At 43.0% G+C, this 18483-nt stretch overlaps 1 protein-coding gene across 8 annotated transcripts in view; it reads left to right on the plus strand.

Moving 5' to 3' along the window:
• anks1b (ankyrin repeat and sterile alpha motif domain containing 1B) overlaps positions 1-18483 on the plus strand; it is a 235720-nt gene that overhangs the window by 169825 nt on the left and 47412 nt on the right. For all 8 annotated transcript variants that reach the window (XM_030045592.1, XM_030045583.1, XM_030045584.1 and 5 more), the window contains 3 exons: positions 1571-1640; positions 4144-4250; positions 15846-15944. In XM_030045592.1, coding sequence (XP_029901452.1) covers positions 1571-1640; positions 4144-4250; positions 15846-15944 — 276 coding nt within the window. The remainder of the gene's footprint in view (positions 1-1570; positions 1641-4143; positions 4251-15845; positions 15945-18483) is intronic.

Consider the following 18483-nt stretch of genomic DNA (forward strand, 5'->3'; position numbering starts at 1 on the left):
CCATTAAGTGGACACCACTGCTGGATCTTGCCCCCTTTATAAACACACCAGGTCACAGACACATTATCTTCTGCTCACTGCTCACCATTCACACTGCAGACAACACACACTTTTGCAAGCTTATGTGTATTTAAGCCCTCTTGCAAGCCCATGTCTGTGCATGCATGCACAAACATAAAAACGATACAGTCATTTTGCACACAACTTGGTCACAGTTTCAAGAATACTCTGTCTTCCTTTCACACATAATTATGAACATGACTTAATTAGGTGATGTGTCCTTGGTTTTGTGTTTTTTTCCATACTTGTGCTAATGCAAGTGTGTGCAGAAGTGTGTGAAAGTTAATTTGGGCATGCCTGTCCACATATGCATGTATTATTCCATCTGCCTCCATATACATGTTCATTAGTGTTCATTTACTCCACACAGCACATAACTTGCTGATGGTGATGAATTACCATATGGAATTTGCCATAATTCTCAGCAATTAACGTGACCTTTCCTGTTTAATTGCATGCCAGGATAGGAGGAGATAAGGCGGCTTCAGGGAAATTAACGAGTGATATGTGGGGATTTCGAGCGAGAAAAACAAAGTTGCAGCACGTGCTCCAGAAAGGAGTTGCATTATTAGCAAAGGGACCAGCCACAAGGGACGCCCCATAACAGTCAATGAACTTAAGATAGCTGTACTCATTAGTACTGCAGGCTTAAAGGGGTAGTCCACCACATGTTACAAATGTGTGCTCTAATCTTTCTTTACCTTGAAAATTGCTTATGTATTGAATTCAGTGGATGGGGGTTCTCATTTGTTGCTATTTAGATGCTAATTAAGAGCTTCCAGCAAAGTGCCGTTCAGCCAACAAGTAACTTTTGTTTTTCAAAATGGCCCACTGAAAAGATGCTATTACTGATGGAAAAAGGTTTTTGAGACCAATTTTATACCTTTTTCCCCATTGCTGTTAGCTAATTGATAGTGTAAAGGTTTAGGTCCTACCAGGATGTACAAAAAGAGAAAGGGAGCTATCTATCTCTCTTGAAAGATGAGGCTGCCTTCATGTTCTGCCAGCTTGTAAGTGCTTGTTCATATTTGTTGGACCTGGCCCTTTAAGTGGCGGTCTCGGCCCAGTTGGAGTGAGGCCGGGTTGATCTGGCCCACGGTTAGCCAGTGGGCCTGACAGCTGGATGGATGGGGGCTGCACAGTTCAGCGGTTAGCGGCAGGTCCAGGGTCAGAGATGAGCAGTCGACAGCCAGCAGACACTAATGAATCCACTGTAGTAGGAGCTCTGGTTCTCCAGCCTCCCTCCTCCTTCTTCTCTTCTCTTCTCTATTACCTCCTTACACACCTTCTCGTTTTTTTCCCTCTGCCCACTCTGCTGCTCCTTGCTTTTTCAGTCACAAAGGAATGATTGACGTTCAGCACACTGGCTGGCGTAATGATTATGTTATGTGACACTTGAATCCAGAAATAGGGGTTAGCATTATTACTGGGAAATGACTTTCCCTCTTTCCCATGCACTGTCTGTCTGTCTCTCTCTCACTCTTTTTGCACCTCTCTCCCATCCGTTCAGATTGACAAGATTATGAGCTCCATCGGGGCAGGCATAGGCACCGGGCTGGACATCAGGGAGGACACGTCAGGTAAAACGCAAGTGTGTATGTGTGCGCGTGCGTGCACAAGGCTGTGCAGTGCAAAAAAAATCCCATCTTAACAAGTCATTTCATCTTATATCAAGTGCTTAAATCTTGTTTTTCTTTAAAAAAAAAAAAAAAAAATTAAAAATCTGCCAGTGGGATGAGATAATCCCACAGGTTTCCAGGGCAGTTTCACAAAATGGAGACAAGAGGAATTAGGAAATTTAGTATGTTATGTCTACCTGTGCTCTACTTTTATCATAACTGCAAACAATGATATTGTTTTAAACCTGTTTTTATTTTATTTTAGGCTGCCAAGTTTACATCTGGCCAGGGACTACGGACGAAAACTAGCCTTCTAGCTAATTCCGGCATGTTTACAGTATACTGTTCATCAGTATGCACTGTCCCTGACAAATAAACAAATAAACAAATAAATAAATGAATACTTAAATAATAGGAACAAGTGTAAATATGTTGAAACGAGGCAGAACAAGGTAGATCATCCCACTAGGATCAAGAAACTTCATGAAACAAGTTGATTAGCATGTAAAACAAGTGGGATTATCTCATCCCACTGGCAGATTTGTTCACTTGTTTAAGAAAAACAAGAATTTGAGATTCGTTTAGAGACTAAATGACCTGTTAAAATTGTCTTTTTTTTTTTGTTGTTTTTTTTTTTGCAGTACATGTTCATGTATATGTCTGTGTGTGTGTGTGTGTGTGTGTGTGTGTGGAGTGTGTATATGAGAGACATCTATTATAGCTTTGTCTCTTCATTCATGAATGCTGAGTGTTTATACGGTGTGCAAACGTGTGCAGGTTTGTGTGCATCTGTGTGTATATGATTTTATGTCTGTATGCATGCATGATTATGTGTGTGTGTGTGTGTGTGTGTGTGTGTGTGTTTGTATGAATGTGATATCCCCAGTCAATTTGGCTTGCTTTTTACACACATCAAATCCTGTTGTTGCCAGTTTCTTTACCTGCTTCCCTTCAATCCGCCTCATCTTTATTTACTGCTTTCATCTGTCTCACCTCCCCTCTACCCCATTAACTGCTCCATCCTTCACTCCCTGACCCCCCCCCCCCCCCCCCCCACCCCACCCCCACCCCCCTTTATATCTGTGAATGTGAAGCATCCGCTAACCATGGTTACCACAGGGAGAAATCCTGTTTGTGCTAAACCAGCTTTCCCAGCACCAAAACACACACAGACACACACATACCAGCAAATACACACACACTGTTACCAACACATATGCATACATACACTGCGTGGTGTGTGTGGGAGGGAGCTGAGCTTGCAGACAAAGAAGCTGGAGCTGATCTGATGGCTATTATCAGCAGAGCAAGCCAGATATATGGAGAGAGAGAGAGAGAGAGAGAGAGAGAGAGAGAGAGAGAGAGAGAGAGAGAGAGAGATAGAGAGAGGAGAGAGAGAGAGAGAGAGAGAGAGAGAGAGAGAGAGAGAGAGAGAGAGAGAGAGAGAGAGAGAGAGAGAGAGAGAGAGAGAGAGAGAGAGAGAGAGAGAGAGAGAAGGGGGCAAACGCGCATAGGGAGAGGGAACAGAAGGAGAGGATCGACAGGCAGAGGGGAGATAGACTGGTGGTAGACGGAGGAAAGTGAGGGAGAAAACAGGAGGGAGAAGGAGGGAGCGAGGGAGAGAGAGGACTGCTTACGGAAAGATAGAGCAGAGCGAGGGAGAGAGAGAGAGAGGAGGCTGCAGAAGCATACAGATGAGAGTGGGAGTACTTGATAAAGAGAAATCTACAGCGCAGGCAGCTCTCGCTCTCTTTCCCTCTCTCTTTCTCTCTCTCTCTCTCTCTGTCTCTCTCTCTTACGCACACACACACACACACACACACACACACTCACTCACTCTCTCACACACACACACACACACACACACATGCGCCACACTCACGCACACACACACTCAAGGGAGCAGCCAAGCAAGCGCAACAGCTGAAAAAGAAAGCGGATGTGCAGCGGCGGCGACAAACACACACACGCACAATCTCTGCTTCTTTCTTGCGGATCTATACCTCCACTCTTATCCAGCAGCCACCCCCCTCCTTCTGGCAAGGATTTTACCCCAAGGACGGCAGCTCTTTTCTGGATACAACTTCAGCCTTCAGCCCCTTCTCCCTCACCTCTGGCTGGATCTAGAAAGCAGCCTCTGGACGCCCTAACCCTATTCTACCCTTTCCCCCCTCTTGCACCCTTCCATGCCCGTTCCCTTCATCCTAACCATGCTTTCCCTCTAGCCTACTAGCCTGCAACTCTCCTCCGCCTTTTCCTCCTCTTCCTCCTGTCCACCCGTCTTTTCCCCCTACTTCCTTCATCCATCCTCCTCCTCCCCCAAAAAGCATGGCGGGCTCCTTCGACAGCCACTTTGCCCGCCACAACATGATGTGGCAGTGCCAGCTGTCTCAGCCGGACTGCCGCTGCTACCGTGTGGATGGCTACTCCCTGCTGAAGCGTTTGCCCCTCCACCCCCTCATAGGTCCCCGCTGCCCGCTGCAGTCCGTGGGCCAGTGGCTTGACTCCATCGGGCTGGTCCAGTACGAGAACCACCTGCTGGCCAACGGCTTCGACAACGTCCAGTTCCTGGTGAGTGTTTTGTTTGAGACGAGAGTGTGCGTGTGTCGGGTTTGGGAGGCAGGAGGGGTGTTGATGCTGAGGAGCTCGGGATGGGAGGCGTGGAGGGATTTCTTCTATTTTTCCATCTCTTTGTTGTGGTTGTGGAGTGTGCTTTTCCCCCCCATGCTTTCTATACAATCTCTTTCTATCTCTTTGTCCCACCTTCCCATTCAGCTCAGTGTTCATCTGTGCAAGGTGTGTATCTCATCACCTCCCATTCTTTTCTCTCAGTTATAGCGTGCCTCATTTTTTAACATATTGATTTTGGTCTGTTGTGATTATTGGATTTCCTCCTCTTTGTCTCATCTTCTGTCTCTCTCTCTCTCTCTCTCTCTCTGTTTCTTTCTCTTCCTTTCCATCATATCTGCCTCTCCTCACTGATGCCATGTGAGCTTCTCCCACGCAGAGAGATCCAACGCCACATTCACACCACAGCAAAACACAGCTCCAGCATCCTGCTGTAGACGCGCACATTGCGATCACAATCCAAATACATTCGCATGTGCATTCAAACCCAACGGGCACACATGCACACATGCATATCAAATAAATACCCAGGCATGCAAACACAGAAATATATACCTGTAACCTATAGGTCAAGGTGCAACCTGTGTGCTTACATATCATACATCCTCTCCTTCATTTTATCTGCTACGTTCTTTTCATCTCATTCACAAAAAGCGAACAGCTGGGTCATTTCACATTTAGAAACACTTTTGATGTGGGTGTGTGTGTGTGTGGGTGTATGTGTGTGTGTGAGAGAAAGACCATCAGCCATAGAGCAATAGAGCCAGAGAGAGAGAGACAGAGACAGAGCGAGACAGAGAGAGAGAGATAGGTAGGGTAAACTGATGGACAGGGAGAGAGACACTTAAACAGGTGAGGAGTGTCAGACAGCCGTGAGGCGACAAATGCCAAAATGGGAAGAAACTGCAGCAGAAGCAGAAAGATGGAGGGGAAACACAGGGATGCTGACTGGATGACTTTAGTGGTAGTTGCAAATCGGCACCGGTGGATGAAAAACCTCATATCTCCAAAAATGGGAACTTTTCCGCAACTAAGAGAAAACAGAACCTTCCTGCCTTTTTGAGCTTATCTAACATGTTTGAAAGTGTAGAAAGAGTTGCAGTTTTATTTCTCTAACTCCCGAGGAGCATGTAATCCATAAAACTGCTAAGAGTTAAGAGGAATTTCACACGGCAAAAATATTTTACCCGTATTTTATTGATTTTGAGATAATGTTGATGCGTGTGTGGCCTCTGCCTCCAGATTCATGTGAAGCTGCGCTCGGTGTTCATCTGACTTCATCACCTGTAAGAGAGAACACGTTTGAGGGATGGATGTAATTTTCTGTACATTAAGGCCAATTAGTTGTGTGAGTGTGTGTGTATACACTCTGGTCCTCCACTCAGTATGACCTGCATCTGTTCCTTTGGTTGCCGTGGCAACAGGAAGCAGGCACAGCATCTCTCGGTCTCTCTCTCCCTACTCTCTCTCTCTCACATGGTCAGTCTGTATCTGTATGGATGCTCGCACCTCATAAGTGTCCTTATGTGTGGATACAGTGGGCTAATGCTAAACTGTTAACTATACAGAAAGATCATCAGTGTCCTCTGTGTGTGTGTGTGTGTGTGTGTGTGTGTGTATGTGTGTGTGTGACAAAGAGAAAGAGAGCGAGAGAAAGAGAGAGAATTGAATTGAACTGAAAATTGACATTGATATTTACTCCTCCCCATGTCTCCTCCTCCTCTTTCTATTTGAACTTGTCAGAGCTCTGCAGTGGTTAATTATCATTTTTCATATTAACCAGTCCCTGCCTGCTGCTGCTGCCACAACAGCATATACAAACCTCATCAGGTCTCTCTCTCTCTCTCTCTCTCTCTCTCTCTCCTCTGATCTGCTCCTTCTCCGTACATCTTCCTCCTTCCCCTCTCTAAATCTTGCCACTTTGTATGCTAATGCAACCTGCATGAATGTTATGCAGTGTGTTTGCGCAGACTCTACAGCTGTGTGCTCTGTGTGCCAGGGCTGCCATATATACAGAAAGCAGTGAGCTATAAGGAGACACTGAATCGATGATTCACCTGAGAGCTGCGCTAGGCAAGATTTTTTTTTTTTTTTTTTTTTAAATAGACTTGTCTTATCAGCCTGAACGAGGAAGTTAAGGGCTGCATCTGAGGAAAGCATCCACTTCTGGCTAACTGAGACATTGTAGATTTGCCCTTTTTTCCCAGTTTTGTTTCTAGTGTCAATCATTGCCACTAGTAGGAAAACCTCTCCATGCACAGGAAATGACAAATGAAAACACAAGAAAGTAATGCAAAATACAGGATGTCTGGGTCCTGAAGTCACGCAACAGACAAAGGAAGAATGTACCGGCGAACCATTACAAGATGCCATGAACTTTGTTGTTGTTGTTGTTGTTGTTGTTTTGTTCTAATTAAGAGTGGGTTCACTGCAGCTTTACTAACTGCTTAGCTGTCTCTTCAAGCCACTTCACTCCAAATGAATGCTGCGAGGCCGAGCTTTGGTCAAACCCACAGAACTTTATTTTAAATTCTAGTGGAGATCCCATGGAGTTCATGCTGAACTGCAGGGAAGTGTGTGCAAAATGATGCACAAGACATGTAGATATGATCTATTTAATCTAATAGTGCAGCCAACTTCCCCCCCCCCAGCTTGTTCCTCTAACTTCTGGGTTACTGCTGTCCATTTTAATGTTGTGCTCCCAGTCATTTTGTGAGACTTAGGGTTACTTATTTTAAATGATGATATCTCACTTTGAAATAAAATAAGTCAGCTCTGTGCTGGGCTTTGTGAGGGACATTGTTTTCCCACAGTGAAAAACATATAAACAAAATGTGTAGAGGTGGGTGTGTGTACCTTACAGTGTAGAGCTGTGCTCTCTCTCTGTCTCTTTCTCTCTTCTGTGTGTGTGTGTGTGTGTGTGTGTGTGTGTGTGTTTCCAGACAACCATCACATATTCACTACCAAATTCATCATACACTTTTTTTTGTTAGCACCAAATGGTCTTGTATCTATTACTTTAGCAATGTCCCCAGGTAAATTTCCATTTCTTTTACACTCCAGTACTTCCTTCCTCTTACACTGAAACACACACACACACACACACACACACACATACATGCACCATTGTATCAGTGTGCAAATATATTTTATTCTAATCTGCTCCTAGTTGATGGTCGCAGAGGGTTTTTTGGCAGCACTTCTGAGAGACTTGGGGATTCTCCGCTCTCCTGGCCTCACCCCTCTTGTCTAAATATGTTTCTCAGCAGCTCAGTCGTCTCCTCTGAAATGCCTTTAGATACAATTAATATTGAATGGAGCTGAGATGAAACAGAGCCTTGCAACCGTCACGGTTACTTGAAAGTCCCTTTTGTGAGTGGGCCTCTCTCTGTCTCAGTCTGCGTCCAGAGTTTTTTGGCTTCCTTACTAACTTATCAGGTTTAGTTTTATCCCCTCTCTGGCGTGCATGACTGAATAGAGAGACAGTTAATGTTTCCTGACCTTGGGAAAACTCAACAGCTACCGCAAATTGATATTAATGTTGTCGAGGCGCGGGCTACAGGGAATACATTGATATTTACGGCACCCCTGTTTATTGTTGATATGGTTTCTCCAAGGAGAGGCTTGGGTCAAATTCATTTCAGTGTCGTTCAGTATGGGAAATGAAGTTAAATGGCAACGTAGTGGAAAACAAAAGCTGATTTTCCATGTCAAAGCTGGTTCATGTTCATTTGGAGAATTGACTGACTGGCAAATGAATTTGACCCAGTTGTGATCTATGTGGACGTATAATGGCTGAGAGGCAGCAGGACGCACACAGCAGTGCATGCAAACACAAACACACAGGCACCCAATCCAATTTACCATTACCATTCACTACAAATGGGAGTCATTAGAGTGGGTGTGTCTTGTCACCTCAACCAGCAAGTAAGAGACAGGTGCTGCCAGATTGATGGACGAATAGCAAGGGTTGGAGCGGTTGTCATGGAGATAGCAGGAGATAAGATCTGTGTTTACATGTGAGGGTCGGTTACTATGAAGGGCAATGGATGGAGACCAATCACTGCCATTTGAAGTGACATATAGGCTACTGTGTGTGTGTGTGTGTGTGTGTGTGTGTGTGTGTGTGTGTGTGTGTGAATCAGAGAGAAAAGGAGAGAGAGAGAGAGAGAATACAAGACAAAGAAGGGGGGCGCAGTAGATGGATAGCAGATTTGAAGAGAAAAATTACAAAGCACGAGAGTTCAATGTGTGTGTTCAGCGTTTGATTAGCCAGCTGTTACTCACTGCAGTGTCTGTTACTCAAGCAGGACAGGCCCGTTGCTGGTTCATTTACATGCTCTTCCAAGTGCATCCAGTCACAAAAGGAAGGCCTGTGATTGAAAATGACGTCCCCAGCCGAGCACTTAACGTGTGTAAGCACTCAGAGCCACTTAACGCTGTGGACCTCAGGCGTCTTTATGTGACTAGTCAGTAGTAAAGAGCCCATTCACCTTGCTAAGTCCTCTGACTGCGTTCCCCTTGCCCCTTTTCACACTCGTCTTTGTCCTCAGTCACACACACACACTTTTCGCTAAATGTTGCACGCCAGCTTAGACACACAGCAGTGTGACAGGAATATTGAGGAGAGATAAAGAGAGGGAAGACAGCTGATAGTGGAAATGACAAGAAAGTGTGATTTGCTATAGCTCGCATGAGAGACAAGCAATTGACAAACTCTTACAGCCTCAGTACATGCTGGAGGAAGTAGCGAGACATACACACATTCACATGATGTGAAAGGATTTCCGTGTAAAATGTTTATCCTTTATCTAAATGCTTTGTTTGCCCTTGCCTCCATGTCACATTAGGTTGACAGAGACAGTGAGCGAGGGAGTCCAGGCAAAGGGAGAGCGGGGTTAGTTTAATATATGGAAGAGCAAGCAAGAATGGAGGCAGAGCACTAGATAGATGGTGGGAATGAAGACATAAAGCGTGATTTGGTACAGCTTTCTTCAGATAAACCAGTCGATAAGAGCAGCTGGAAGGCCAGAGAAATGAATTTGACCCAAAGGTTCCTTAAGCGGGGGAAGAAAACAACATCATTAGAAAAACAGCGATGTCAATATCCATTATTTCCACACAGACGGTGCATCAAATCCTCCTTATAAAGGAATTTATTATTATTGAAGAAAAAATAAATAGGAAACCAGAATAAAAGGATTAAAGTAAAGCCAACATGTTTGTAAGGGCACCAGAATAAATTTGTGGAGACACAGAGTGAAAAAAGTGCAAGTGAGGACAGGGGGAACGGAGAAAGTCTGAGAGCGGCAACAACGTGATGAGAACAGAGGGACAGCTCTGTTGGTGGCATAGCAGGGGAGAAGGGCAAAGAGACGAGAGGAAAAGAAAAAAAAACATGGGATGAACAAGAGCAAATGAAAAGAACAGAATACAGAGCGAGTGAGATACAGTGAAGCGTGCGTGATTTGTAGTACTAGTTTATGCCTGTTGGCACCGATAATGGCTTTCACTACCATCGCTGAATATCAATTTTTGCTCCCACTCTGTTCTTGCCTCAACCCCCCACTGTCAGGCATGAATTTTAATTTCTGCATTCAGAGGGACTGTGACCCAGAGTGCTGTTGTTAAGCTGTGCAGTCACAGAATTACACAGACTGACCATGGGACAAGGCAAGTCTATGGACACTGTGGATGCTAAACACTTTCCGCCTTCAGCAGAATGGACTGTGTTCATTCTGATGCTGCCTACCAAATTACATCGGATGGTCTGATAATTTATAAGACATTTGCACAGTACAATAAATGTGCTTACTTGCTTACTTTTGTATAAAATACACGACACAGAGGAGGCTCCAGTAGCTCGTCTGGTAGAGTGTGTTCCACATATGGTATGGGAAGAAAAGAATGAAGCCAGTAGTTTGTTTTTTTTAATAATGAAAAACAGTCATCCTTCCTCTTTTTGTGCAGTTTCTGCTCTCCACCTGTGTGATGTTTAGCCCATGATCCATTACTTTAGTTTGTAAAGAGCAGATAAGGGGGAAACATAATGTTTAGACAGAAAAGCGAAAAGGGGCAGATTAGGTTTGGAAAGAGAGAGGACAAACATTAAGGAACTCTCTCTATCTTTCTCCATCAGGGAGCAATTAGTCATGCCTTTGAATCCCTCTACAGTCGACTCTGCTCTGACTGTGTGGGTCATTACTCTGGTGTGAGACTGGAGCATGCTAACTCCAACACCGGCTGCCGCTCTGGGCTCTATTAATCAGCCTGGGTGCTGATCTATGAACGGCTCACGGTTCACAGAGGCTCAGACGTAAAGGTTGGTATGGAGAATGTGTAAAAAATTGACTTGGCCACAAGATTAAGCCTTCATTTGTTGCCTGGGCTTTTGCAATCCAAGCAGCATGCTGGACAAGGACAGAGAAACTGAAAGAAAACCCTGTTTCACTAATGCCCCTGCAGCAACACTTTTTTGAGGTGGTTATTTTGCTTAAATATCTCCATATCTGATGGCCACCTAAAAGTTAACGTTGAATTTTTAAATAGAAAAAATAGGAAAAACATTCAGCACAGCTGTACACATACACATGTACATATACCCATTATGGGTATCAACAGGGAAAGATTCACGTCTACATATTTGAATACTGGCATAATATATATGAGAAACGATGAAGAATATAACACCAAAATTAGGGCTGGCCGATATGAACACAGTCCAACACCATGCTATCTTGATGGGACACCTTGACATCGATACTGCAGCGATGACCGCTGGCGCCTCCATATGATATCTACCTACTGTAGACTCTTCATCAGTGATCATTAGCAACATGGACGCTCTGACCAAAAAGAACAAAACAGCCACAAAAGTCCCACCAGTTCAGAAAACTGCAACTCTCTACTGCAGTGCAACCAGGAAAAGACAACACAAAAGCCACATCCTGACACTACGACCCCCAGACAGCATCCAGGCCAACAGCACGACACCGACACAACATCCATACATCACCCAGCCCGAGCCCAAATAATGGGGAAAAAACACTGCGTATGTGTGTGTGTGTGTTTACAATGTTGCACTGAAGAGCAGTAGCTTTTATCTCCCAGGAGAGAAGAAGAGAGGTCAATTTGGGGATATAGTATCATTTATCATTTTGTTTACTTTTATTGTTACAATCCAGCTTTTAGTACAATATTTGTACTTCTTTGGCCAAGATAATTAAGAAAAGGGGGTCTTTTGTCCTGCACTCAAGCCTGTATGTTGAGTACTCTATCGGTATAAAATCAAACAAACTGATGCCACCATAAGATTGTAGGTGGCTCATTGTGGGTGGTTTCCTGATGATTGTTTCCCATTAATCTTCAATATGAACACAAACCCACATACAGCGCCTGTAACTACCCACCTCCACCGGGCATTTTAAACATAAATCAGACTTACTCGGGTTCATCCTGTGTCTGAGTTAGGGTGTAATCTGTAAGCGCTGCAAGATCCTAAACTGTGTCTCTCTTGTTCTGTTGCATACAGAAATCTTGTTTGGATACTTCCATTTATCTGTCCACTTCACTTCCTCTATTATAAAGTTAAAGCAAGCGCGTAGCAACTACAGGGGACGGGGGCGACCAGTCAGTTTCCAACTATCTTTGGGTTTCCAGAGATTTATCTTGTTGACTACTTGTGATAGGTAATGATCAAACCTCAGGCCTAGACTTTGGAAGTTTCCCATAATGCTGAAGATGATACATCAGGTGTAGGTGTGATAGAAATAGTAACTCTGGTGTGATCAGTAAAGGAAGGGTACAAGTAAGTAAACATGTCTGAAAAGGGTACCCCTAGTTAGAACTAAAAATAATATAATGTGGGTAAAGTTGCCTCAGGTACGTCTTTCTTCTTAGACTGTTCTTTGTTAGAGCCAATCTGTCCATCGAGTTGTCCCAAAAACATTTCAGTGACGTCACCCGGAGTAATTATTCAGTGTTGTTTAAAGCTGTATCGTCCACATAGATTATGATACTACGACGACGACTACTACTACTACTACTAAAACCAGTGATGATAATAATAATAATAATAATAATAATAATAATAATAATAATAATAATAATGATAATAATAATGATGATAAACAACATTAGGAGATGATGACACCATGCTGTTACTCGGTTTCTTGGATAGCCAGAAGTCCTCCTGCGGTGTAAAAAATCTTTTAAGCAATATTTTAGTTTTCTTGGGATTTTTTGGCTGGAAGGCACAGCGGATCCAGCCTGACAGTTGCAGCCGTTGCAGAGTGACTGAATGATCAAAGTTACTTGATCAGTCAGCCGACTGAAGACGTCAGCTGCCTGTTAGCAACTGATGGTCGGCTGCATGTTGGACTTTCCCTGCTGCTACTCTCTCTAAAATGAATCAGTGCACTGCAGTTCATTCCACATTTATCAAACCAGCACATCTGCAACAAGACCAACTTGAAATGGTCTAAAACATGAACAAATTTGTGAACAAAATCTCACTTTTTCATTTCCTATATTTAATCCGCATTGTTCGACCGGTACATGATACTGACTCATCCTTTTTACCTGCTGTATGACAGTCTGAATAAGAACGACAGTGTGTGTGTGTGTGTGTGTGTTAGACTTTGAAGAACATCAAGTTCCATAAGTGAATATTAATATAAATAAATTTGTAGTGTTCAAAGTACTTAACCTGTTTATAATTAATAACCATTATATAATGTTTTATGAGGTTACACCTTGCAAATGTTTGTAGATGAACAAATCGTCATACCTTGTTTACTTCTCACAAATTAGGTTATTATTTCATTTGGAGTCAAATGAAGAGGTAAGGACCTGAAAACTGCTTCTCTGATAATAGCACAGCACAAATACACTCCACAGCGTTTTTTTACAAGGGAGAGAAGGCATGCTGGAAAACAGGATTAACATTCACTGTGAGTTATCCTCTATGGAAATCAGTGGAAAATAGCAACAAACAGAGCTACAGTTTAATTTCTCTATGAATCAAAAATAACATATCAGAGTTAATAATTTTACACATTTAGATGGCGCTCAGTGGACGAAGAGGACAAGACTAGATTTAGGCAAAAATGTAAACATCAGAACAAAGACGCAGGCAGACCACCATAACCACATGGCTGTAACTGTGTTGGATTCTGCTCTGACGGTGGAAATACGTCGGTGCCACAAATTAAATTTTGGCCTAGTCTTGTTTACATTTCAGCACCCACCGACCTCCACAGAGACCCAGGAGCAGTCAGCATCCACATTATCTGCAGGGGGAGTTCAGGGCACCAGCAGCAATCAGGACTTTCATTTTCCTGTATAATTACTGATAATTGTAAGCAGAACAAATTACTACTTGAAATATTAGATCTGGGACACGGTGAAATAATACAGTGTAGTCCTCTGTAGAGGTGTGCGCAACAAAAAAGCGTTGCACTCCAAAACATATTTACCCTAACAAGCCATTTAAATTCATTTTCAGTCTTCAGATCTTATTTTCCTTTTCAGAAATTTCATCTTCCCGTTTCTCACAATATGATGTGTATCTCAATACATTGCAGTCCTCTGCAGAATTGACTGAAAATGTATGAAGAGAGTTTAAATACACTGGAAAATACAAGGGGCTATAGAATCAGTACAGTGTTGTGTTCAGTATCGGGATACTCACTGTATTGATTTTTTTGCAGTGCAGTTCCTTTTGCACACAGGAATTCTCTAGAAACAAGTGACAATGTCTTGAAGCAAAGCAGGGTTTATTTTGGATATTTCCACAGTGTGTTAAGTAGGTTACCGCAAGTTAAACACATCTGGACCATAAAACCACCCGAACATGGATATCTCTGGAAGATGTTCATGGTGCTGGACTGACAGCCACTTTCCAAACAACAGCTACCTCTCCAGAATTATAATGTCACGGCCTCGGAGCAAAATGTCCTTTCCAGGGTGCGGTGGTGTGCAGCGGCTCCCCGGGGCCGACCTGGAGACAGGAGTGAAATAGAGGGAGGAAGAAACAGATGGGTATCTACCCTCTTTCTTTCCCCCTTCTCCTGGGTGTTTATCTCTGTTATTAGTTTGACAGGAAAAGAGATGTAGAGAGGCTGACAAGTGTAATCCCTCAGTCCCACACTAGAGCATGTGTGGTGTGTGTGTGTGTGTGTGTGTGTGTGTGTGTGTGTGTGTGTGTGTGTGGTCCTGAGACCGCCTCCAGGCTGTGCACATGGCATACTCCCTCTCCTTCTTGCTATCTCTCCATTTTTTTTTTTTACTGTCATTTTGGCAATTCCCCCGTTCTCCTCTTCACTCCTGTCAAACTCTGAATTTTTGCCGGCATCTCGGACTGAGAGAAATACAAATCAGCTGGCCTTTCTCCCATAATGCAACTGTCTTCATGCACAGCTCCTCTCTTCCCATCTCCCAACATCCCTCACTTTCTCTGATTACCTGTCTGAACACACACATGCACACACTCAGACACACACACACACACAAACTGTCTCAGGAGGAGGGATGACTGATAGGTCTCGAAAGGTCTCACATCAAGCTAATTAAAGGTGAAACTCTGTATGATACCCACAGAGGTGTGTGTGTGGGAGAGTGTGTGTGTGTCTGACAGTCTCAAATGAGAGTATCACATTTACATTCTAGCACATTCTGTAGACTACAGCGTTTTTAAGTTCATACCTTTTCCATCTTTTCTTGCCAATTTCCCCGTGCTATTCCTGTACTTGTCACACTCTGAAACTTCCGCTGCCTTTTTTTCTTTCTATTAACAACTTCTCTCTTAGGGTGTATTCATTAGGCCAACTCTCATGCAAGAAAAAAAAATAAGAATGCACCAATGCTGCCATTCTAATGTTTATATAGTTTTATTTAACAGGCTAGCTGCCACTGTTTTGTTTTATTAGGCGACATGACATCAGTTGCTGTTTTGTTTATGGGTTGAAAGGCCATCAGTGTTTTCTGTTTGTAAAAGGGATGAAATAATGTAACTGGAAGTGACATAACAAAGTTATTACATATTTTAATGCATTACATACATTCAGAAATATCTACTTAACTTGACTAAACTTTGTTTATTTTTCATTGTAGCATCAAGCATCAAACATTAAAGGCATTCATATGACACCCCTCTGCATTTTTATATCAGGGGAACCGGGATGTGCTGAAAAATCATGTCACACTTGAGTTGTTGTGGTGTTTTGTCTTTGTTGAGGCTCCCTGCTCACTGACAAGGCGCTGGTTTATTTATGTGGTGACATACTAAACGATAAGCATTACTGCTCGGTTCATGCTAACTCCTGCTGTTGTATTATTTCACGTGGAGACATGTAAATGCAAACTGTCACTGTTGTCATGTTGCTGTGCTTATATGGAGACGTGGTGAATGCCAGCTGTCACTACAGGACTGTTCTCCTGGAGGATTAACACCAAACACTAACTGCTGCTCTTGCACTCTTACTGGAGTGTGGAGAAATGCTAAATGCTAACTGCAGCTGTTGTTTTGTTGGTCTGCAGGGCAGCAATGTGGTGGAGGACCAGGACCTGCTGGAAATTGGTATCCTCAACTCGGCTCACAGACAGCGCCTCCTGCAGGCCATACGCCTGCTGCCCCGGGTCAGTATCCATATACAACAAACACTTAAAACACCATCAGTTTAGAGCGTCTGCAGGCGGAGGCTACCAGCAAATCTTCATGACAGAGGAGAATCTTTATCATCTATGTCAGCCTCCCTGACGGTACAAAAACTATGGCCCATTCAGGAGGAGAAAATATAAATAAGTGCTGTCCTTGTCCTACTGTGTCTTTTTGTTGCCACTGATATTTTAACACAACATCACAGAATGGGATAACAAATTCATGCCTTCAGGAAGATGAAACATAATGCAACCAGTGCAATTCATGTAAAATAGGTAATTATCGGTCTAAAATATGAATAATACGAGCCTGAAAGACACACTTTAGCAACCCATAACCTGAGGTGACCTGCTTTTCATGGGGCGTCTGTGTAGCTGGAATAGAGGGCCACTGAGGGCAAAATGTTGACATGGATAATCCAGATTTTTAGCCAAACAGTGGCATCTCTCCGGCCTTCCACTGGAATGAGCAGTGAAACGCATGTTACTCCATCCTGGTATTGTGCTGCGGAGCACCTCCAGGCTTGTCCACACTCATGCTCTCAAAGCCAAACACTGGTGAGCGTTAGGATATTGTGCAGAGGAGTTGCGTGGAACTGTTGGTCATATTTCACTCAGAAATGTTTTAGTCCCACTTTGTCAAGTGGTTCTCATCTTAAAATGAGTTTTGGTGCGTCTTCATTTGATTGGAGGAACAGCACTCGGTAATAGACTTATCCATCATAACAAGAAATTTAGGTTTAAATCTCGATTTTCCAATACATTTTCTTAAGGTTTCTTAAAATTTGTAATTGTGTTAGAAATCATTTGTATAATGCTGTATGTTTTGCACTTCTTTACAAAAGATTAGATTGTGATTTAATGCTATCTGTGAACGTTCAACATAGCGATCATGTGTGATGAGATGTAAAACAATGTTTGACTAAAATGAGGATGATGAGAGGCAGAAACTGTCACTATGGAACAACCATAAATATACATCAAAGCTGAATTTCCTAATTGGGAAGCAAAATGAACGAAGGTTTTACAGCATAATTCTCTCTACATATCTGTGACTAAAAGAGTATTTAGCGAGTTCTTGACTTGTGTTCAAGTCACGGCTGAGCTTCCCTTATAGCTACAGCCAATAGGATGTGTTTAGTTTAGAAATTCAGCAATTCTCCCGGCCTGTCTGTGCTTGTGAGATATAACTCTGTTGGTGGTTAGGTTTTCTCCCTGTGTGCTATGCTAAATAGTTAAACAACAAACTGAGTAGTTCAGGGATTCCAGGCAAGGAGATACATACATTAAATCATATGCTGCAAAGCAGGCTAAAGCAAATGTACCATTAAACCCTGTGCACCCCTTGATACTGTAAGTCCTCATGCACATCCACCTGCACATGCATGCATAGAGACACAACCTGTCTCATTCAGAGTCATGCTCGTGAACATGCAGTCAAGCATACAGCAGATGTGAAGGCAGAAGAGAGCCTCTGCAAATGTTTCATCAAAAAACTAAAGATTAATTCAAATCAGGGGATGATCAGAATTGTAAAGGGAGAAGAAGCTGGGCGCTAATAATGTGAAGATGATAGGACTTAAGACTAAAGGTGTGTGTGTGCGTGTGTGTGTGAGAGAGCAAAGAAACCTTTCTTTGCTCTCTCTTTCTTTGTGGATAGATAGGGCAGAGTGAAGGGGGAGCCTGAGCTCGGAGATAAGCAGGTTTCATACAGAGAGAGACATCCAGAAAACTTTGATCTTTAGTCAGCACTTTCGTTTCTCAACCCTGCTCAACTTTTCAAAACACTGCAACATAACTTTAACCCCCCTCCCCTCCTTCCTTTCCTTTACCCTCTCTCTGCTCTTGTCCCCAAAACACACTCAGGCACACACTCTCCCTCTAAGTAATAACCCCCTGCTGCTGGCTTCCTATTCTGCCCTCTGCCAAAAGTTTGGCTGTTGTGTACTTGTTTACAGTGCAAAAATATGAGGCGCACAGCATTTAACCCAGCGTGTTGTAGCTAAAGATATTCTCCGACTTTAAAGAGTCAGTCTGTTACAGCTCAATATCTGTCCCCCGCCCTGCTGAAGCGGGGAGGGAGGCATCTTTAAGATAACTTACGATAAAACTTTAATGATACCGATGGGGAAATTAGCTCGATGCAGTACGAGAAAAATAAAGAGAGTGGAATAAACCAAGGAAAAACAGTAAATAAAGAAGCGTGTAAACAGAGTGTAAGCAGTTATTAATGTAAATGTATTATTTATGCGTTAGATAGTCTACATTATTTGGAAATGTTGGTACATACTTGCATTTGTTAGATGCAAGCAGCTACTCAAATATGCATTACACAATTACAAACATGGTGTGTGTCTAAAGAAGCATGTATAAACATAATGGGTTGAATAATAAATTATATGAGAAACACAATAGATATATGCAGAATATATCAGTGATGGAGACACTAGAAACAGATCTGTGGATTTTACAGCAGAATCCATGGTGTGTGAATAAGTCATGTTCACATTAAATATAT

Source organism: Myripristis murdjan, chromosome 23 (genome assembly GCF_902150065.1).
Source record: "Myripristis murdjan chromosome 23, fMyrMur1.1, whole genome shotgun sequence".
Classification (NCBI taxonomy): Eukaryota; Metazoa; Chordata; class Actinopteri; order Holocentriformes; family Holocentridae; genus Myripristis; species Myripristis murdjan.